Raw genomic sequence first — 23,257 nt, 5'->3', positions numbered from 1 at the left:
TTTGGTTCTAAAATTTCATATAAAAACATCATTGTAGTTTAAATGGTCTTACTGAAGTAAAAAAGTCAGTATACAGGTACTATGAGTAGATTAGTGATAGTATTTAGTTCTGAAAAGATTAACTTGAGGCCATTCATATCAGGATCTGTGAAAAAAAGCTGTGGCCATGACCAATGGCTTAGTGCCCTCAGCATGTGACACCTGTTTCCTGTGTGATTGTCAGAACCATTATCAGCTTCATAAATGAATGGCGACAACAAAACCACCCTTTTTTCTGAATGAAAAATAGAATGAAAACAGAAAGTGATCTGCGGCTCAAGTTCTGTCTGTCTGGAAACACACACACACAAAAAAAAAAAAAAAAAGAATGCAATTGATTTTGACATTTAAAACAACTCTGCATTAGAAGGAACTTTTTCCAAAGAGATCTTGCAGGTCCCCATAGTTTTTTTTTTTTTTTTTTTTTTCCTAAGGAAGTATGATCCTTCTAGACCTCACGCATCAGAGCAGGCTCTTACAGAGAGAGAAACTTTTAAGGAGCAGCCACTACCTGATCAAGAAAGGTGATATTCACAGTCAGAAAATGGGGAGAAGCATAGCTTTTAATGGTGGCTTAAGATGAAGCAAGCAGTAGTACCAAAAAAACACCAAGTTAATCAAACATGTAGAATTTAAACTCTCTGAACATCTGTTTAACATATTTGTTGGTGACATGGGCAGTGGGATCGAGTGCACGCTCACCAAGTCTGCCGATGACACCAAGCTGTGTGGTGCAGTTGACATGCGGGAGGGAAGGGATGCCATCCAGAGGGACCTGGGCAGGCCTGAGAGGTGGGCCTGTGCTACCTCATGAGGTTCAACAAGGCCAAGGGCAAGGTCCTGTAGCTGGGCCAGGGCAATCCCAAGCACAAACCCAGGCTGGGTGGAAAATGGATTGAGAGCAGCCCTGAGGAGAAGGCCCTGGGGGTGTTGGTTGATGAGACGCTCAACATGAACCAGCAACGTGTGCTTGAAGCTCAGAAAGCCAACTGTGTCCTGGGCTGCATCAACAGAAATGTGGGCAGCAGGGTGGGGGAAGTGATTGTCCCGCTCTGCTCTGCCCTCATGAGACCCCACCTAGAGTTTGTGTTCAGCTCTGGGGCCTTCAGAGGGTCCCAGAAGAAGGACAAGGATGAACTAGAATGAGTCTAGAGGAAGGCCATGAGGATGATCAGAGGACTGGAGCACCTCTCCTCTGAAGAGAGTCTGAATGAGTTGGGGTTGTTCAGCCTGGAGAAGAGAAACATCCAAGGAGGCTTCTCAGTGGCCTTCCAGTACCTAAGGGGGGCCTACAGGAAAGCTGAGGAGGGACTCTTTGTTAGGGGTTTAGTGATAGGAGAAGTGGGAATGGCTTAAAATTAAAAGAGGGCAGATTTAGATTAGATATTTGGAAGAAATTCTTTACTCTGAGGGTGGTGAAGCCCTGGCACAGGCTGCCCAGAGAAGCTGTGGATGCCCCATCCCTGGAGGTGTTCAAGGCCCAGCTAGATGGGGTTTTGGGCAACCTCGTCTGGTGGGAGGTGTTCCTGTCCATGTCAGGGGGTTGGAACTAGGTGATTTTTAAAGTCTCTTCCAATCCAAACCCTTCTGTGATTTACAATATCTAACTGAGAGACTTGAAATTGTTCCAAAAACATCGAACCATTTTGCTAAAAGGAAGCTGTTTTCCATTTTCTGTTGTATGATCTTTGACATGACAGTAGTTGCAAACTGTCATCTTATTTTGGTAGTGGCAGAAAGGTTGCATTGTTTTAAAAAGCCCCAGTGGGACACAGAAGAGGCAGAAACAGAGCAACAAAGAACTTAGTTCTGCAAACAGATGGCATGGCCTAAACATTCTTATATGTGCAGTTTGGTTATATGTTACAGTCTTCTTCTACATACAATAATAATAATATCATTATATCATTAAAAATATTAAAATACCAAACTAACCTTCACTGTTGCCCCAGGAAAGAAAAGCCAGTTGCCAGTATCCACAGGATCAAGATTATCTTCTAGTACAACTTTTCTGTGAGCAGCATTTATGATCAGTATGTTGTCCAATGCCCAACAGGCTTCATACACTTCACCAGCATGAACATAATCCTGTTTCCACTGAAAATGGATGTTTTCCCCTTTAGCATCTTCAGGAAGGTACAAGATGTGGATGATTGTGCTGACATTGGAAGGGGCACTGAAAAACAATGATATTGAATTAGACCAAGTTTAATCCATAAGCAGGAACAGTTTTCCCTCATTTAACACATTTGCCAGGTGTGACACAGTTATGCTGACATCTCTTGTATGTTGGTAGATCTTCTATGGCTATTAGAAAAATATCTGCCCCAAGGCAGAGTCTCACTGTGCTTGGCAGTACCCAAACAAAGGCAGCTCTGCTGCAAAGAACTGTCAAGCTAGGATGGTGAAGAACAGATCAATGCAGAGCCTGGAGAGCAGGAGCACGTAGCACAGCAGCTTGATACTTGATACTGGTCGCAGCTCCTAGGTGACTGGCCATTGTCAGGTATTTTGCAAGTATGGCCAAAGGAAATATTAAGGAAGCATTTTATGAAAGCAGATCTCCCCAGACATGATTCTTGCATAAGCTATCACCAAAAGAAACTCCCAACTTCTGGTGTTACAGTCCCTCACCAAGTGGGATGGACCAGAATGGCTGGAAGGAAAAGCTGGGAATTTTCTCTGACCAGCCTGTCCTTCTGATCCCACACCCCTGCTGGCAGGCTGTGGGTGGGGAGGGACAGTTTTCTTTCTTTTGGCGTGCTGCTTCCAAAACAATACACAAGAAACATCACAGCTGGCATCTCTCTTGCTCTTGCCTCCATGAGTGGGAAATGTGGGGAGGAGAGACAGACCTGGATTGTTGGCAATGACCAGGGCCTGGAGCTCTGCTTCCCAAAGTTGTCCTCAGAGCTGTGAAGACTGAAGGTCATCCTGAGCACTGTGTGGGTGTCTTTACTTTGCCACTGCCAGTGAAAGGACTAAGCTCTGTGTGTGCAAGGAAAGGATGCTGAGAACTGTTCTTTTAACTTTATTATGTATCCAGCAAGGGAATCAGCTATATCAGGTTGCGAGGAGGTACAAAGCTGGGGTTTGCATCATGTCAAATCCGCAACCTTGCCTCTACCCTGGTGGTGATGCCTCATTGGATTATTAATCTGTTTGCCTTAATTCAGAATTAATCCAGAACTTTTAGGGAAAAAAGGCACCAAGAACTTGCTCACATAGGACAAAACTGAGGGACTACTCTTTGTCAAAAAAAATCATTAGAGTGCATGAAATGCTGAAAAGAAACGGTATGTGGTCCATATTCACACCCAGAACAAATTACCTTGCACTTACAAAACATTATGTTTTTTGCCCTCCACTGCAATGCCACTCTGAGACATTATCCTCAGTTCTCCCTGAGCCCTGGGGATGGTTCACATCCAGCACCTGCCTGATGTGAACCTCCCTCTGAAATTGCACTAACACGACATGCACCAACACACCCGCATACCACCATGGTGCCTTTCCTGCCCTCCTGTCACATCCCTGTCGTCCCATTCCCTGGAGCTGCATGCAGTACAAAGAAAGCCACTGAAGCACAGTCACATAAATACTGTAACTCATACAAGACCACAGGAGAAATGAGCATCCTTTCATAATTCATCCTCCTCTCTGCTTTGCATGACATTGCTCTATTGACCTATTTTCTCCTGCCTGTTCCTGCAGTCATGATTAAAACAACACAGATCAAACTGTATGTTCATTAACTTCACATATTTTGGGTTTCAAAGGTTTATGCTTGTGCCATCACAGCTCTTAAATTTCCTGGTTGCAGAGCTATGAGGGTAGCTGGACTGATCTTATGAACTAGGTGTATAATTTTGCATTAATGTGAGGAAAGATGGTGTGTGGTTACTTTGAGGTAACTCCACTGGCTGCAGTGAAGATGTACGTGTCTCAGTTTATATTTTTGTGAGATAAGAATTATTGTCATTTGTTTCACTGAAATCGTTCATAACGTGTATCTTTTTCAAAGAAGTCATAATCACACCCAGAAGGAGCAGGAGCATAAGCTACTGAAACCCACTGCCTTGCAGCCAAACCTTTGCTTGCTTGTCAGAAATTAAATAGTTCTTTACCCTGCAAATTGTCTCAATTGTCTGAAAATGGACTCAGGCAAATCACCTGTGTGGCACAGGAAGGCAGACTGAGACACAATGAGGACGCTAAATATAAATAAGGTTTTTTCTTTTCCCGTTTTACTTTTATAACTATATATAAATGCAACTGCACAAAATACTTTTCTCAATACTAATTAATAAAATATTACATGTTTCTAAGAAAGTAGAATGATCTGCATTACTGATTCTCTATGTAAAGGTATATATTTCACAAGAAAATATTTTAAACATTCTTCTCATTCATAATCCTTTGTGCTTTTGTGTAAACCAGTTTGTTAAAAAACAAGGCATATTTCACCACGATCTGGTTATTATAAGTGTGTTAGAAACCAAATGTTCACATAAAACCATAAACTATTTTTATAGAACATTTTATCCTGCTAAAGCAGAAACCTGCAACACTATAAATTACTGTTCTTTCTGAGATTAAAAGCGGTGCAAAAATGCAAAAGCAGTGAAGGTTTTGGTTTGGAATGAAGCAATCATGAGGAGAGCACAAACAGGCCTTATTTCCTAGTGTTTGGTGGAGAGCACCAGTTGAGAAAAGTCTCTGTGACTATGATAAAGTGCTTTATTTTATTTTATTTTATTTTATTTTATTTTATTTTATTTTATTTTATTTTATTTTATTTTATTTTATTTTATTTTATTTTGCTTTAATCGACTTCCATTTCACTCTTGAAGATGTCACTGTGTTCACTAACTTTTGATTTAAAAATGTTTTGGCAATTTAACATTCTTTCCATACTTGATACAAAACACACTGAAATTCTTTACTGTGAGGGTGGTGAGGCACTAGAACAGGTTGCCCAGAGAAGCTGTGGATGCTCCATCCCTGGATGCATTCAAGGCCACGTTGGATGGGGCTTTGGGCAACCTGTTTTTTTGGGTGACATCCCTGACCCTAGCATGGGTGTTGGAACTGGATGATCTTCAATGATCACCCAGTTGTAAGTGATCCTTACAATCCAAACCATTCTATGATTCTGTGATTCTATGCCAAAAGCAATGGCAGTTCTGCAATTAGCATTAGTGGCCATAATTTCAGCCCTCAGCTTTTAATGTGCCTAAACAAGTGAGAACTACAAAGCTAGCAATCAAAAAGTTTTAAAAGACCAAGGCTTAAACAACACCTGCTCAGCCAGAAAGCATGAAAATGATTAAAAAGCTGTAACAAACCTAATTTTTTCCAGCTGAGTCCAATCCGCAGAACTATTCTTACTGTAGGACACTGTGATGCTGGGGTCTGAGTAGCTAAAGCGGCATGAACCTGATCCTGTGAAAAGCAATGAAATTAGAAGCGTTACGACACATTGAAGCAATAAATGATCCTCCAATAACAACCATTGCTGACTGTGCCTTTGTCACATCATCGCTTCTCCGTAATTTTAAAGTGCTTTGATTGATGATGAAATTTCCTGGGATCTGTTGCTGCAGGTAAACACGAAATAATGCATGCTTTATGAGTCAGAAATAAAGTAGAAATGATAAATCACAGCAGTGCCATGTAATCTCTGCAAATTTCCCAAGGGAAGACAAATAAATTGCTTAACACCCCCTACTGCAGGGAAAAAAGACACCATATAATGTTTAAACAAAACCTTGTTATTAGAGTATAATCCACAGAGCAGTATTTGTAGGGAAAACAGTAAAAGAGTGTTTTAATATTTAGTACATAGGAAAAAAATAAACAGAAATAAAAATACTGTAAATGATAGGAAAATATATACAGGATTACTTGAACTGAATATGCTCTAGGAATTTAAAAGAACAAAGACATTACAAAATTAGTTACTTTAAGGATGCCCAAAGAGAATTAAATGAAGATATCATCCCATATACTCACTAGAGCCTATAATTAATAATAAACATTGGATGTTGATCTGGGAATCTCAGAACACTTTACAAAAATGAACTAATTAAGCCTTATGGCACCCCTGCAAGGTAGGGTAATATATTTACTTTTGATTTGTAAAAGGGTGCCTCTGGGTGTTGTCACAAAGCATAAGCTTAACAATTAATAAAGGGGACAGTCAAAATAATAAAAACTGGGATTGAAAAATTTGACCTCCCAAATGTGATAAACAAACTGAGTGATAATTAAATACACTAAAAATACTATTTTTGTTCTCAAACATCAAGTAATTCATCCCTCTCAGAAAATTTAACACCCAATGAAACAGATAAATCCAAATACGCGTTCCAAAGATCAATCTTTCTACTTGATAGACAGGCTGAAATGTGAGACTCAAAGATCAGCAAATAGCAGCTACCTCCATATTTAAGAGAAGCTTCTCTCAATTAAACAGCACCTCTGATTGCATCAGGATACTGCTGAGTGAGTACCACAGCTTCCCTTACAGTAGGGGTATGTATTATGTGTGGTATGAGTAGCGTGTTATGTTTCTGTGTGCTTCAGATATGTTCAGTTGCAATGAAAATCATCCTTATATGGGTATATAAATACACATTAAAAATATAATGTATAAATAATATATTTTATAAAAAATTAGATATAAATTATATAAAATAGAAACATACACACATTTCTATTTATATATACAAATGTGGAAATTGCTGAACATAAAATTTTGCAGCTTGGGCTACTTATTGTTGTAATGAAATCAATGGCCTGATTAAAAAGGCGTTGACCGCTTGTACAAGGGACCAGCCTACACATTTGAATAGGAACATATGTCATGATGTACACTGCCTGCAGCCCCCGCTCCCCCGAGGCAGCTCCCATTCACAGCTCTCAGCTCGACAGCAGCCGCACAACTGTTTTTTCTGCTCTGCAGAATACACCACAAACAGAGGGGAAAACGCCCAAAAGATGGGATGAAATCCTATCTCTGTAATTTTGACTGATGCACTAACATCCTGGAAATGACCCACAAAGTTAATTTCTTGTATCTTTTTCTTGTGGTAAACTGTAGATATAGAAGCAGATCCTTCCGTATCCACTCTACAGCTGTGTGGGGGTAAGTTCAGCTGCTTTGATACGTACTCTGCTGTAACGAGGCACAAAATAATTAATATTGCAAAAGCAGCAGGACTTTGAATTACCAAACATGTACCCAAAATGACTACAAAGCAACTCTGGGTATAATTTACTGACAAGGTACTTTATTTCTCTCATATTAAAACCAAATGATGTCAGAAAAAGCCTTTGTATTTCATATTTGCCCATCTGCTGAGATGGTCTACTTCGCTGAGTGGCATCTGCTGTCAGCTCCTACTTGTGGCTTTTAGGAGTTCCAAACTTTAATCACAATCATTTATTTTATTACAGGGGAATTTGGTTCAAAACCAATGAACTTCAGCTGGTTTAACCACTTTGGCTGACAAGAGGCTGTGAGGCAAAGCAGCAACATACTGACTTTTCTGTCATACAAAAACTAAAGGAGCATAAACAGGAAAAATAACCTGTTAATAATGTGCCATTTCAGTTATTGTTGCCATCAACTCTTGGTATGGTACTCCTAAACAAAGCCAAGTCACAATGTCCTGCCAAAAAAAGTGGAGAAGGCCACATTTGCTGACTATACCATAAAGACAATTAAAAAACAAGCATTTCCAGTCAGTACAATATATGAAGGATGTCATCTCTTAAAACTCCCTCAGACTATGCAACAAAGATAAATCATTTCTTGTAAGAAAAAGAACCAGTGAAAAAGGGCTTCGCAAGGCAGATGCAGTGTTTCTCTTGTGTTATTGGAAAGAGAGCAGTGGAGACAGAAAGAAAAGAGGGGAGACAAGTGCTGGTTTCTATTATTATTTTATTGGGACCTGTTTTATTAAGACTAAAATTGGTTTGCACATGTCATCAAGGTTGAAGTAAGCAGCAGTTACTGACTGTGATGACAAATGTGTTCTTATCAATGTTTAAACTCATTTTAAAAAAAAAATGTATATTCTTCATTCAAAATCAAAAGATAGCAAAATATTTATCATTTAAGTACCTAATTCTGCAAAACTTTAATGGACAATAAAAAAATAATAATAATAAAAAAAATCACCCATCTGAAAAAATGCCAGCAAGATTTAAGCACTATTCTTTGCCATTAGAACATTTTTTAATTTTTAAAAAATAAAAAATAAGATTTTTTTAAAAAAAATTAAATATACAAGAAGTACAAGGATCTGGTGTTTGCTTCTTTTAAAAAACCAATATCCTTCCTAGATTATATTAATAGTTTCTTCCCAAGAAAAGGGAGAAACGTAAACATAAAACTGTTCTCCAGAACTAGATTTATTGAGATGTTATTGAAAGCCAGTGTCTTTCAACACAATTTTCAATATGTCAGTATTCTCAATATTATTTTCAATATTGTTATTACTTAATGCTACTCCTATTACACCATATTACTATTATTTTGATAATCTGAAACTAGAATTATTTAAAATATTTTGTGGAAATCTACAGTTTGGATGTTTGCCTCTGCCTTGACTAACAAAGCCATCCTCTGATTTTGTGAACAAATAGATGATCAGAATTCAAGCAGTAACAGAGCAGAAGCTGAAGGCAAATTCCCCCAGGAGAGGTGTCCTTCACACTGCTTCTAGAGATGGTAATAAATGTTGTGCCAGCTCTAAGCAGAGCCATGTGGGTAGGATGTCGCACTGTAAATCTTCATACCTGCCCATCTTCCAAAGAAAAAAATATACAAGATGACATAAAACCTTTTGAATGAGCCTAGAATATGGTTGTTTCAAGCCAAGAAAGCCCAGGTTTTGAATTAGCCATGAAAACAGGTAAGAAAACATATAGAATGTTTGCCATTAAGAACTCTATATTAGTAAATTACTGCATTAGAACAAAATGCTGTTCTTTTCTTAAACCAAATACATCACAGCAAATCTGATGCCCTGATATAGTTATTGTCAGTTAGTACAACTTTCTAAAAGTTACCAATATGCTTTCAAAATTAAGGCATGTGTATTTGCAAATTATTCAGTATGTATATGCAAGCAGTTCCTTGGGTTGCAGGAAATAAGATAAATTCTTCCTTTGAAATGTTTTTACTCTTTTTCATAGGCTGCTAGCTGAAGTTCATAGATTTCTAAAAATTTTGAAAAAATGCTCAAGAAGAGACAACCTTCATGGATATTTTTTCAAATTATATATTTGAAGCTTAGACAATAATTTTTTGTCTGCTATGGAAAACTATGAATAGTAAAACAGCTTCTGTTATAAAACCCAGCTATTTTCATATATTGAATATTCTGAAACACTAATTTATTTGGTCTACACTTCACATGCTTGGATTTTGCCCCAAGGCAAAGCTGAATAAAATAAAATTTGTTCAAAGTTGAATCCAGACAAAAATTCTCGTACAGGATGATTTTGACTGGCAGTCTGTGAATGCTGAGTAACTCCTTCCTGCTGCTTTACTAATTCTACCTAAACCAAAGAGCAAAGAATATAAAAGGGAAGGAGAACCATGCTTCTTAATTGTTTTGCTACTTGTTCTGGAGGATTTGTAACACATAGCAAGGTGCACTGAACACTTATGTCCTAACGAGATGGTCATGTCTTTTTTTTTTTTTTTTTTTTTTTCCTCCAGAAGACTCATTAAGCTTGTTTTGGTTTCTTTCGATGCCATTCTTAGTGAATATTTTATGTACCTTATGTTTTAAAACATTGTGTATGTAGAAGTACTAATAGTATTTAAGGAGAAATGTTGTGAAGGCACTTCATAACAGGTATTTGTAACCAGGTACTGATGTATTTGTATCCAGGCTGACAATGGAGGCAAAATTAATGCAAGACTCACTACAGCTTTGCCTCCAACTGTGCCAGATCTGCAGAAATCCGAGTCATGTGGCTGTTGGTCTCTAAGATTTGTTAACAACACTGATTAGAAGCTGGTGTTTTGCTGAGATAAAACTGGGTGCCATCTGCAAGGGAAGCAATATTTTTCTCCTTATAGACTGTGACGCCCTCCGCCTCTTGACAACCTCCTGATAGCTCCTGCAAGTGCTTCAGTGGATAAGCAGATGAGATATCTAATGCTGGCTCTAAGGAGAATAAGCCTAATGTGTAACTGTGCAAGAAAAGCTCACATGAAAATTTGTAGAAGGGTTTGATTGTGTCCTAACATTGGCCTGAAAGGGAGCTCAGAAGAATCCTGTTTATCTAATACTGGAAGATTACTTTTGTTCATTTTGTTAATGTGATGAATAATGATTAGTGTTTGCTAAGGATTATGATTTGCTGATATCACTTGAATTAAGCCAGACAGAATAGTATAAATTACTAGTGGTCAAATTTGGCTGGCATGTTAATATTTTTTTTCCAAATTAATGAACCATACAGTCTGGTATAATGAATGCTCCATGGATGCTACTTAAAAATAAATAAATAAATAAATAAAAGTATATGTTTATGTTGCCTTCTAGTAAAGAGCCAAATGATTTTAACCACGTTGAAAGATGGAATATTTTGGGCTGGGAATACTAGAAGCTCTGATACGAAAACATGCAACTCGCTATTCATGTAATACTCCCTCTGAAAATTTCATCAAGAGAAGGTCACAGGAATATTTTTATTTTTCCTTGAAGCCACAATTTTGAACTTGATTTCAAGTGTGTTTTTTATTCTGTCAAATTTTAGATCTTTAGCCATTTTTTAAAGTGTCTTTGTTTACATATCAAAGTTGGAATACAAATAAATCTTTTAAGTGTAATAAAATCTTAAAATTAAAAACTGCAAGTACTGGGTTCTATGTTGTAATTTAATAGTACTTTTTCATGGAAATATTAAATACTTTATTGCTGACTATTTGTTTCTCCCTTACAAGAAGATTTTGACTGTCTGTGTCCCTGTATGTGTTCTGACAAACAACTTGGAATAAATACCTGACACTAGGAAACAACGTTAATGGTATTTGCCTTTGGTGAAAACCAGAGCAACTCTAACTTTAGCGTGAATTATGAATTTTGAGCTGCAAAGTCTTAACTATTAATTTCCAGCAGTTTCTGGAGAACAGCTAACTTTTGTTCTGCTGGCAGCTTTAGACTGTTGTTCTACTTTGGAAATGCTGGTAGCTACATCCAAATTAAAGGTTGACAAACATGCCAGAAGCCTCCATCATAAAACTGTGTAAGAGTAGAAAAGTTGGAAAATATATTTGATAAAAATTACTCAAATGGACTTCAGAAGTCCTAAAATAAATCAGAGGTCAAAGCCCCATTGGATGGGGCCCTGAGCAAGATGATATCCCCGGTTGGTGTAGCAGACCTCCCATCTTTTCTTCTCACCCATGTCCTGGGAAGGTTCTCAGTAACAGCAAACTTACTTTCTAAGAAGTAATCCAGCTACTAAGTAAGAAAAGTCTGAGAAAACACTTATCCGGCCCAACTTCCTTTCAGTCTATTTATATTCAGTGATATGATGTGCTTCCTGTGCTCACACAAATCTTGTTCTCTTCTAATGAACAGGACAGATCACAGATCATATTTCTTTTTGCACTGAGAACATTAAGGAGAGAAAAATAAGCCAGGCAGAAAGCTGTTTTTCCCTTATGCCAGTTTCTAGTTGATTCAGATGTAAAGATGCTCAGCTATTTATAGTACATGTATATCTCTCTGAGATACAGCCAGCAGGTATGTTCTTGGATAATGTGTCTGTTGCCAAATAAATAATTAAATGATGCTTCTAAATTTAACCACATTTGTAAGTGCACCAATAGTGTATAGAGTACCTTGCTGAAGGCAAAGTGAGTAACTTGTTAACGCTTGGATGTAATAGACATTAATTACAGCTACAGAAATAATAATATCATTAATTCCCCAGAAAGACTCTTTCTGTGGTTCTTGAATGTCTGAGTAAGTAGTAAGCCCTATGCTAAGTAAGCATTTTCTACTTGTACACCCATATTTTATGCTTCAATGTTATTGCCATTAAATGCTTAATGTCAGATCAGGCAGAGGTCCTCTGAGAGGATGACCTTTCAATGAAGCTGGGTAAAATTTAAATTATAGCACTTTAAACTTAAAGTAGTTATTAATTGGTACACTAACTTGTATCAATAAGTAGACAGAGACCTATTGCTTAGCTCTGATTAGCAGCCTGGGTCAGCTGTAAAGGTCAGTAATCAAGACCTTTAACACCATAAGGGTATGAAAGCACAGCTGGAAGGTATATGGTGTTTTATTCAGATCCCAACACCTAGCATGTACCAGGGAGGCATACAGAAAGAACACATTGGTCCCAGAACTGCTGTGTAAAAAGATGGTTGCTCAAATATAAAGACTTGAAAGTAGTTTCCTTGCCTGCTTTAATGAATTTCCCCGTCACCAAGAAAATCTGGAAAATATTTCTTTTTCAAGCCTGGTCCTGAATTAAGGTGTCTCTCTTTTCTGAAACCCTATAAAACAGATTGCCTGTCATTAACTTTATGTGTAGGTAGGTAATAATTGGTTGGGTGAAAGGCTTTTTATTATTTTTTTCAGTGCCTGATGGGTTTTCTCTATTTTTATCTGCTTTTGCTGTCATGGAAAACCCCCTCCCTTCCCCCATGGAGAAAAAAATACAGGAGCATTTTGCTGAGCTGGGGCCTTATATCCCCCCATCCCTCCCCCAGGAACTACAGATGCTTTGTTGTTTGAGTTAATTCAGAAATGGACAATTTTAATCATACAACAGTGTTATCCTAATACAAAGATACGAGCCGGATTAAGATGAAAGTCAGTCTGTAATCCGGTATTTATTATTTTCAGCAACCAATTCGGTAATGGCTTGCATTCGACCACACGGAGGTGTCTCTGCCACCTGCCCTGGGTCAGAACCCAGGGACTCGGCTCGCTTTATCTTTGCTGTTTTTCTCTGCACAGTAAATCTGTAGCGCTCACAGTTTAATTCATAACAGTGGAAGAGAAACCCTGGTACTGAAGTAATAAAAACAGTATTTCATTGCAACCTTGGACTGGTCAAAACAGCACAAATCATTTCACCAAAAGGCTATTAAAATGTCTTTCAAATACCGCATTAACTTTAAGCCCTGGTTTTGACCTAGGCAGCCCCTCTTGTATAACTCAGCAAAATCAATAACCACCACCTAACATCTCCACTCATGCTATGTGAAATGTGCTGGATGATGTTACTTACCTGTCTTACTCTTTCACATTAGGTGCAATTTATAACCTATATATCTACACAAAGGGCTTCTCTGCCAGGAAAGTGAAAACTAGTGGGTTTCATGCCAGGCAATAGAAAATGACAATCTGGGAGGTAAATAAAAAATCTTAATATTGTTTTATCAGGTGGAAGATGAGAAATGAAGCAAGCAGAAGACATTCAATACGTCAAATTACAGCAATTTTTGCATTTAATTATATCAAATTCTCCATCTCTTCCCCAATGCATAGGAAACAAATCAGGACAAAACAACCTGGGTGTTCAGATACACTCTGTGTTCTTGCTGCTTAGAGGGGACTGGATCCAAATGTAGCAACAATCAAGCTTCATTTCACAATCATGATTTCTTACAGGCCTTAGTGTTTTAATTTACCTAGCTTTAAAGCTGTTTTATGCACTATTTAAACTCAGCTTATGCAGTCCTAACATTTATCTATCTAATCTATCTATCTATCTATCTATCTATCTATCTATCTATCTATCTATTTATTTTATTAGCCAGCTTCCCAGCAATGGAATCCTTTTAAAACTACAGACTAGCCCAGGAGTGCCCCACATTTTCTTAACACAAGATAATCTATCTGTCCTGCAGACAGTAGCAGCTATCTCCCTCCAGCCACACTGTGCTTTGGGAATTCTCCTCACCTGTTCATACCACAGTTAACATGACCTAATGAATGTACCAAACACACAAATCTGGTGCTTTCTGGAAGGCATCAGAGCAGAAGAAATCTGGGTGCTGAAGGAAATCATCCATGCAAGTGATTAAAATGAAGGAGGTGGCTCAGCATGCCCAAACATTTAGCTCCACAATTTCTGCCATGACTATTTTTGTGTTCAGCTACAAGACAGTGAGAGATTTAAAAGATCAAATACTCTTCCTTGCTATCCTCAGAAGAAACTTATTTTTCACTTTTGTATTTCTCTAGAGACACATGAGTGAATTTTCATAGCAATTCTGAAGGGACTTGCTCATCTCTGTCCAGCTCAGCTGAGGGCTATCACAGCATTTATCAGTCATTGGATAGCCTTTGCTAATTATAAAACTAACTAAAAAAAAAAAAAAAAAAAAGGAGAGAGAGAGAGAGAGAAATTAAGAGAAAATGGTCAGCAGTGGTTCCTCCCAGCCAAAGCTAAGGCAAAGTCCTATTGAGTGGTCTGAATCCAAGCAGGAGATAAAGACAATGTAACAGCAGTACTATCAATATAACAGCCGCCACCAGAAATTAATTAAAACATGATAAAAATATAAATTACAATTGCCTTTAGACTTTAACATGGGGCCAAGTGCATTCATTGTTGTTCGTACTGCTGAGCCAAGTAGCATAGAGGTGTTTCTAGAGAGGAGGAGAAGGAATCACCTTGCCTTGCAGATGCCCTGCAGAGCCCTCCAGATGCTACTCCAGGTGAGCACCTGGAGAGGCTCCTATTTCCTCCACAGACATACTTGGGGGTCAAGTGAACCAGCTGCTGTATTTATATCTACAGGTTGTAAGGTAATTTTTGTCCACTGTGGTCTTCTGTTTGCTAAGGTTAATAGGGTAGCAAATGCGTTTTATGAAGCATAAAGCTTGGCAGTAAGGACTAATCCAAAGGGCACATTCAGTGATTCTGTTTAAAAAAAATAATAATAGTAATTATAAAATTTGTGCAGTTTGAATATGTATCAGAGAAAAAAAAAAAGGAGAAAAGGAGTATTTCTTTTACGCACACAATCAATTACATTTTATAATTCAATTCCCTAGGACTCACACTGATAACAAAGTCAAACTGCCAACTACAAAAATGAAGGAAGAAATTTAAACCTGAAAAAGTTGTATTTTTTTTACTAAAATTGTTAAAATGCTCTCTGTGCTTTCTCTTCAACACACACCACTGAGATCCTTAGCACTTGGATTCACAGAGTAAAACAGCTCTGGTGTTGACCCTAGTGACCTCAGCGGTTCAGAAAGAGTAATAGGGGCTGCTGGGTTAATGACTCACTAACCTGCTGCCTGAGGTGAGGCAGGGCATAGCACGAAAAACCTTTTGGAACCATTATGTCAAAGATCTGCATCCAAATCAATGACCCTTACTCATATGCTAATCAAAAGCATATTTTAAATTGTTTTCTCCATTACACTTGCAAAGGACTGTGAAATCAGCAAGCAATAAAAACAGGCTGTAAATACACTGTGCCACATAGTTCTTGATATGTGCATTACACATGCACCTTTCCTCTTAACAGAATTATACTACAAACATAAAGGTCAACACAGGCTAGATGATTTCTCTTCATTTAAGTGCTGCTGATGATCTGATAGATGTATAAAGCTCAAGAGTTTTGAAGTGAAGACAGTGGTGACCGCTCAACCAGAAAATCAAGTTGCAAGAGTGAAAAGTATGTTGAGCAAGACTGAAGAAATTATTAGCTTTGTTGCTTATTTCAGTGACTAAATGATGAGGTTGTCAATGAAATATTTATGCATGTGACTGCAGAAAGCTTAACACTTTATTTCCTTTGGGGAAATAAATAAATAAACAGAAAACAGGGAGAATGAGGATACCACTGAAAAATCTGCGCCCTGAATAGTTGGGGTTCCATCCTCACCAAAAAGTCCTGAACACAAATAACAACCTTTCTTCTACAATATTTTAAGCATATGGAAAATAATAGGTAGGCATATCTTTGCACTAGGGTTCCGTCAGAAAAATATAAAGAGAGATTGATAAGCTACAGTTATTGTAGTGATTATAAGAAGTCTGTTTTATCCCTACTAAACACTGTAGGTTTTATTCCTATTAACTATTGTAAGGTAAATCATCAATAAACATGGTCATCTGATGGATGTTTAGACAAAATAAGCTGGAACAATGGAAGGAGCAATAGCAACAAATGACAGAGAAGTGACTGAATAATGTGAAAGAAGCTACCCCAGGAGCAGCAGGTGAAAGGGATCATTCTTACTCTTTGAGTAAGGTCCCATCTTCCTATTCTATGAGTAACATGCATATTTTGCTTCATGTTCAAGATATATTATTATTACTATTATTATTTTTTTTTCTGGCTATAGCAGGGACTAAGCACATGAGTCATCCAGAAAAAACACCTAAGGAAATTCTAGTGTCAGGACTGTTTGTCGTCCTGTCTCCAAAGACCACCTTTGCTCATGCAGTCTTCATCTTCAAGTATTTCATGTTATCAGCAAATAATACTCAGATAACAGCGCCTTCTCTGCCAGCTCAGTAGTACTCTCAGTGCCTAACAGAACTTCAGAGAAAGGCTTTTATTATTTTGCAGGCAGAATTTTCCTGGATGAAGGATTTTCCTGAGTTTCTTGTAAGATCCAACTTGAATGACTCTATAGTTCTATGTTTCATTTGTCACATTGAATACAGGTTGCAACTTTTTCAAGTGTGCTGTGGTCTCACCATTTTAAACCTGAGGCATAAAAAAAGCAGCAAGTCCTAGCAAACATGCAGTTGTCCCAGACTTTCTCTACATCCTTTTCTCCATGCCAGGAATTCTGGCATGGCCACCACTAAACTAACAGAAAGACATTTCAGAAGACTGCATTAATAACTTTACTTTGCATTACATGATTTCTAAGCTAGATTTTACATACTGTTTTACATTAGCTGTCTCTTAATTTCACTGCAATCCATTGTAGGAAAAATAAATGATGCTTATATAAAAATAGTAATTCCATCACAAGATCCCAATGAATAAGAATACAAATAATTTTTGTCAAAAAATTATTTTGTTCTCTATATCAGAAAATAGTGCACAGAAATGGTAACAGTGAGGTGCTGAGAGGTTTCATTCTTAGGGGTTCATGCAGATTATTTTTTGATTTAGTACCATATGGCTTGGCACATTTTGCATTTCATTTAAAATTCTCTTTTGTTTTAAACCAAAGTGCACATACGAAAGGACCATAACTCAACTAAAATCAGCTAGGGAAAGGTGTTTTATGATGGGATCAAAGGAAAATAATGCAAGTCACATATTTGCCTAGTAAGGCACTATTAAGGGTGACTAAAGGTAAGGATTAATGATTGACCCAACGTAGAATCTGTTAGATTTGGGAACCCAACCTTCCTAAAAGTTCTTTATCATGATGGTAGAGGTGTTTTTGTGGAAGAGGTATTCCAAGCCCAAGCTTTTTCTCCAGAGAAAGCAAAAAAAATTTTTGACCTTTGGCTAGCTCTTTGTTTGCACAACTGTTAGCTTGTTCTTTAAAAAATTGAGCTGAAATGACAAATGTTTGAAATATGAAGATGTATCTGATCCCAGAAGGTATTTTTTACTAAAAGAAAACCCAATCACTTTTTTTATTGATATAAAATAATAGGGTTTTTAGATGTATTTTTATTATTATTTTTTTTTTTTTAATGGGGAAACACTTATTAATGTGCTCTAGTAATGACAAAGGATCTCTGTGATATATCATAAAAGTTGAAGAAAAAAGAATTTTAAAATAGCATCCCTCCTTACAAACACACTGCATTTATCCAGTACATGACAGTGTCAAATTCACCCTGCTTGCAGAGGAGTGTTCAAGAGTTTTCCTGAACAAAGCTGAAGAATAGGAGCTTTCCCGATCAAGTTATTCCCATTTTCCAAAATTGTTCAATAGCCAAAAATAACCTATTGATACTAAAGCATAAAGAAAGTGCCATGAAACAAAGTTTTTCAAGGTAATTTAACATTTTGCATTAACAGTTTTCACATTGAGATACACATAGCTCCGAGGAGTGCCTGCCCAGAAGGATAGTCTGTGTGTTGGTGCTCACCACAGCACCTTTGGCTTCAGCTTTGTGTTAGACTCAGCTGTGCTGGGGAGGAAGAAGGACTGGAAATAGCCTGTGAGTGCTGAACACCCACACAGACAGCCTATGTACCCCACAGCTATGGCAGTTTATGTTTGAAGAGGACACTCAAGGAACAACGCATGAGCAGTTCCACTTGCACACCTCACACCTTGGCACTGATCCCCTAAAGCCTCTTCTCTTTTTGTGGGACTCCATTGTTCTCTTTCTTCCCATGTTTATCTCAGTCATTAATCTCTCATCACTGTCGGTCACCTTCCATCATACTGCCCTATGCGAATGACAATGCATATTCATCCCAAGAAGAGTTGATATCATCCCTGGAGAAGCTTTTGATATGGTTACTCACAGTATCCTTGTCAAGCATACAGATAGATAATGTCAAGCATACAGATAGATAAATACATAGTATGATGTGTGAACAATTGGCTAATGGGTCTTGCTCAATGTATTATAGTAAGTGGGGTTACACCAGACTGGCAGCCAGTCATTATTTGGGTTCCCCATGACACCATTTTAGGGCCAGTTCTCTTTGTTGTTTTCATAAATGACTTGGATATAGGACTAGAGTTGCACTAAGTCTACAGATGATACTAAATTGGGAGGAGCTGTTGACTCTGTTGGGGATAGAGAGGTCTTGCAGAGAGATCTTGACAAATTAGAGAGCTGGGCAATGACCAACAATATGAAGTTTAACAGGAGCAAGTGCCAGATTGTGCACCTGGGAGGGGGGAGCCCTGGTTGTTTGTACAGACTGAGGGATGAGAGACTGGAGAGCAGCCCTGTGAAAAGAGATCTGGGGGCTTTGGTCAATGGCAAATTGAATATGAGCCAGCAGTGTGCCCTGGCAGCCAAAAGGGCCAACTGTACCCTGGGGTGCATGAAGCACAGCATTACTAGTCAGTCAAGGGAAGAGATTATCCCGCTCTACCATGTGTTGGCATGGCCTTACCTTGAGTACTGTGTGCAGTTCTAGGCACCACAGTATAAAGAGTACATAGAACTATCAGAGAGTGTCCAAAGGAGGGCTACAAAGATGATGGAGGGTCTAGAGGGGAAGATATAAGAGGAGTGGCTGAGGTTCCTTGGTTTGCTCAGCCCCGAGCAGAGCAGGCTGAGGGGAGGCCTCATGGCGGCCTGCAGCTCCCTCACGAGGGGAGCGGAGGGGCAGGCGCTGAGCTCTGCTCTCTGGGGACAGCGACAGGACCCGAGGGAACGGCATGGAGCTGGGACAGGGGAGGGTCAGGCTGGGGGTTAGGGAAAGGTTCTGCACCCAGAGGGTGGTCGGGCACTGGGACAGGCTCCCCAGGACAGTGGGCACAGCACCGAGCTGCTGGAGTTCAAGGAGCATTTGGACAACGCTCTCAGTCACGGGGTCTGATTTTTGGGTGTTCCTGTGTGGAGCCAGGAGTTGGACTCGATGATCCTTGTGGGTCCCTTCCAACTCAGGGTATTCCGCAATTCTATGTGGCTAAAGGGAAAAGTCTGAGTTTTACAGTGAGAAATAGAGAATATTTCAGGTAATGAATCAGGCTGACATTGTGTGGCAGCTGAGACCAGAGGCTTCTGTGCAATATCCTGCAATCCCAAACTGTTGAACCAGTGGTTCTGGCCTGAGAGAGTCCAAAGTTCATGCTTTAAATATCTCATTTAACAATTTCATTGAGCGCTAAGGAAATGGTTAGACTTTGTCTTTCACATGAGTGATTGGTCTTGCAGAAATGTAGTCATGGATGATTTAAGATATATGAAACAATTGAAATCTTCTGAACAATTGGGCAGACAGTGCATGAATGTAAGCATCACCGCAGCCCTGGACCAGCAGGCAATGCCACTGATGCAAACAGGCTCAGAACGAATGCTGCATGGCAGACAAGTTAACTCTCACTTGGAAAGGCTACTGCACTTTAACGTTGTCCTGTGTGCTGAATAAGTCTTACTAATTACATTTTAATCCTAATTAAGCCTTCATGCTCTGTGCTCCTTTTGACCCCCGTTGCCCTTCAAAGGTCAAGACTACCAAATACATGGCACATTAAGAAAACTACACAGAATATCAACTAATGAAAAATTCACTAGGGTCTTATCCTTTCTAACTATACAGTTTAAAACGATCTGGGATTCATGATGAAATCAGGGCCAATTTTATTGCTTCATTTCCAAGTCTTCACCTGCTTATATAGCTGCAAATACAAAATTTCATCTGATAATTAGTGATGAGAGAAATCAAAGGATATGCACTTTAATGTGACCAAAGCTAGGTGAGAAATTTAATATAAAGGTGACCCCAAAAGATTGCAGCTTATGCTATTCAGTGGTAGACAGAAAGTGTGGAGCATTCTTTAAAAAAAAGGTAATTCTCCTGGATGAATCTCTAAATGGGGTTATGATTAAACTGGACATTTGGGAATAAGCTGGAAACTGTCAAATGCCTCGTTCAGATTTATGATTGTAAAGCCAAGTACTGCTGAGCACAGCAGCAGTCCCCTGGCAAATCTGTGCTATATTTCAAGCCTAACATAGACACACAGGGAAATGTGATACATTTTGAACTTCAGGCTGAAAATTGATTTACTCAGATGTGCATACACTGCTCTCCTACTTTACTAAGTGGGGGATTTTACTTGTTCCTACTGGTACAGGTTAGAGTATTGTTACCACATAGTCCTGTCATATAGGGTGTTTCTTGCTCAGATGGTTCTTTTATTTATTTATTTATTTGTTTGTTTGTTTGTTTGTTTGTTTATTTATTTATTTATTTTTGACCTTCCCCAGGCGATAGGACCAAAGGCTACTAGTGAAATTTAAAGTTTAATTTTACACTTTGGGGAGCTGCACCCTTCCACATGTCATCTCCAGTGGGCACCGGCTGCCTACCTGGTGCAGTAAATGTTCACTCACTGACTTGTGAGTTGCATTGATGTTAACCATTAGGAATCACTGCAAAAATAATCAATATTATTTTTTTGCAAATTTTCCTGAAAAGCAAAAGTCACACATCCTTGGGCACAGCCTCAGGTTGGAGGGTGAGACAGAAAAGTGGGGCTTTATAAATGCTGCGTGGGTTTCTGCTGGTAAGCAACATGTCCTAGCAGGTCAAGTGAGCTACTCCTTTACACTAACTGCATGAAGCTGCAAGGTACATCCAGGCTGTTTCTCTAGAGGTGCTGGGTCTTTATGCACTAATTCAGCTTAGGCATGAAAATATTTTGCTGACTTTTAAAAATTAATTTATCATTAATTTTAAATTATTAAATTTAATTTAAATTAAAATTTTAATTTAAAAATAATTTAAAATTAATTTATCATTAATAAAAATGATGAAAATAAAAGCATAGATACCAACCCATAGCACTAGTAACATTGCACTCAGCTGCATGGTGAAAAGTAATGATGCCCACAAATTGTCAAATGAATAACTTCAGTCAGAAACAAATGTAACTGATGTATTTTTGAGCCTTCCAGGGTTTTGATTTCAGATCTATTAAAAAAAACTAACTTGCTTGCCAAGGTACCTGATAGCTCTTATTTCCAACTGATATTTCCAGACTTTAATCACACCTCTGCTGATACTTCTGGAGAATTACTTTTTTAAAAATAGGTATATAATTTAGAAATACATATCCAGAGGTCCACAGAGGAAGCTGACTATCTTTCTTCCATGCTTTTTTATTGAACTATTTGTATCATGAAAACATTTTTCCTTCATATCTTGAACACTGAGATATAAGTTGAGGAATTAACGTTTTTTTCCCTGTCTGCCTTCAGCCCAAGACACAACTTCTGCATTAAAGTACAACTACACACTGAAAATCTGCAATAACTTACAGCAGGTATTCTAAGTAATACAGCATACCACCACCTCGGTAATATGAACTAAATAGCTCTCATTTTGGTCTGTCCTACTGCCTATTATGTTTATGTTAACAGATGTGTTAAAAACAGCACTATCCTATATAACAGTCATAACCTGTAAGACAACAAGGGTTGAAAATGTTAAAGAAGAAAAATCCACTATTGCTAGTTCAGTTTTTAGAAACAGGAATCACATGTTAGAGAAAGAGCAAGTCATTATAATGTTAGCCATCAGGTTATAAAATAGACTTGAAAAAAATAACCCCATGACTATGCGTCCCATCATCAGAGTATCCACTGAAATTGCTCCTTTTCAAAGTTTATGTTGGGAGCTCTATATATTATTAAGAGATGAATAAATGAGCTGCGGTTTTTCAGTTTTTAAAAGTTTATTGTTATAATAATAATAATAATTATTATTATTATCTTTAATCCCTCATGTCATGTGGCACATTAGCCAGAATGGTGAACGTGAAACTGAGGGTCATTTTCCATTGCAGCAATGATTTTTTGCATTTTCTCAGATGAAAGAGTGAGCTAAACTTACCAAGGGAAAACTGAAGAACGGATGCAGTAGTTGTGTTAAGGCCAGTGGTGGTCTACAGGAAGAAAAGCAAACAGCAGAGAGATTGTGTTAGGTCAGCAAAACAATACATTCATCACTTGTTTTCCTTTGAAAGCATGGAAGCTCTCTGGATACCTAGACCTTCAGTGCATGAAACTATTAATTTCCTTCCCTTTCAGGTTGAATGATTATGGACGTTGCTGATATTTCATTTTGATTATTGATATCTCATCATATGTCAAAGCTGGCTTTTTTTTTTTTTTTCTTTTTTCCATTGCACTGTATTAATGTCTGCAAAATGAGCACATTTATGTGGAATTCTGGCACTTTACCAGTCTTTTAGGAGACCTAAAAGATGAACCTTGTGGTTTATTATCAGCTGAGTAGAAACCTGTGTATACGGAATGGTTTTCACTTGCCTTTCCCAGCACAGAACAAGAACCAAAAATGATCATAAATAAATAATGAAAATAACGTTAAGCAAACCTAAAATAACAAAATGAAATGTTAAGAGTGGGATAACAGAATCTGTCTTCAGCAGTAAAGCAAACAAAATCTTGATGATACAGCATAATATATACAATGCAATTTTGTAGTAGCATCCACACACTGCTGATATGCAACCAAGACCTACATGCAGGCAGAAAACACTGAGCAGTTCACTCTGTATTCAGC

At 38.1% G+C, this 23,257-nt stretch overlaps 1 protein-coding gene across 4 annotated transcripts in view; it reads right to left on the bottom strand.

The window, feature by feature from the left end:
* Positions 1 to 23,257, bottom strand: part of RELN (reelin) — a 285,956-nt gene that overhangs the window by 123,644 nt on the left and 139,055 nt on the right. For all 4 annotated transcript variants that reach the window (XM_068669848.1, XM_068669849.1, XM_068669846.1 and 1 more), the window contains 3 exons: positions 22,565 to 22,616; positions 5,388 to 5,484; positions 1,975 to 2,215 (listed from right to left, as the gene is read on the bottom strand). In XM_068669848.1, coding sequence (XP_068525949.1) covers positions 1,975 to 2,215; positions 5,388 to 5,484; positions 22,565 to 22,616 — 390 coding nt within the window. The remainder of the gene's footprint in view (positions 1 to 1,974; positions 2,216 to 5,387; positions 5,485 to 22,564; positions 22,617 to 23,257) is intronic.

Source organism: Anas acuta, chromosome 1 (genome assembly GCF_963932015.1).
Source record: "Anas acuta chromosome 1, bAnaAcu1.1, whole genome shotgun sequence".
In the NCBI taxonomy this organism is placed as follows: Eukaryota; Metazoa; Chordata; class Aves; order Anseriformes; family Anatidae; genus Anas; species Anas acuta.
This window is presented reverse-complemented; position numbering and strand designations above follow the sequence as displayed.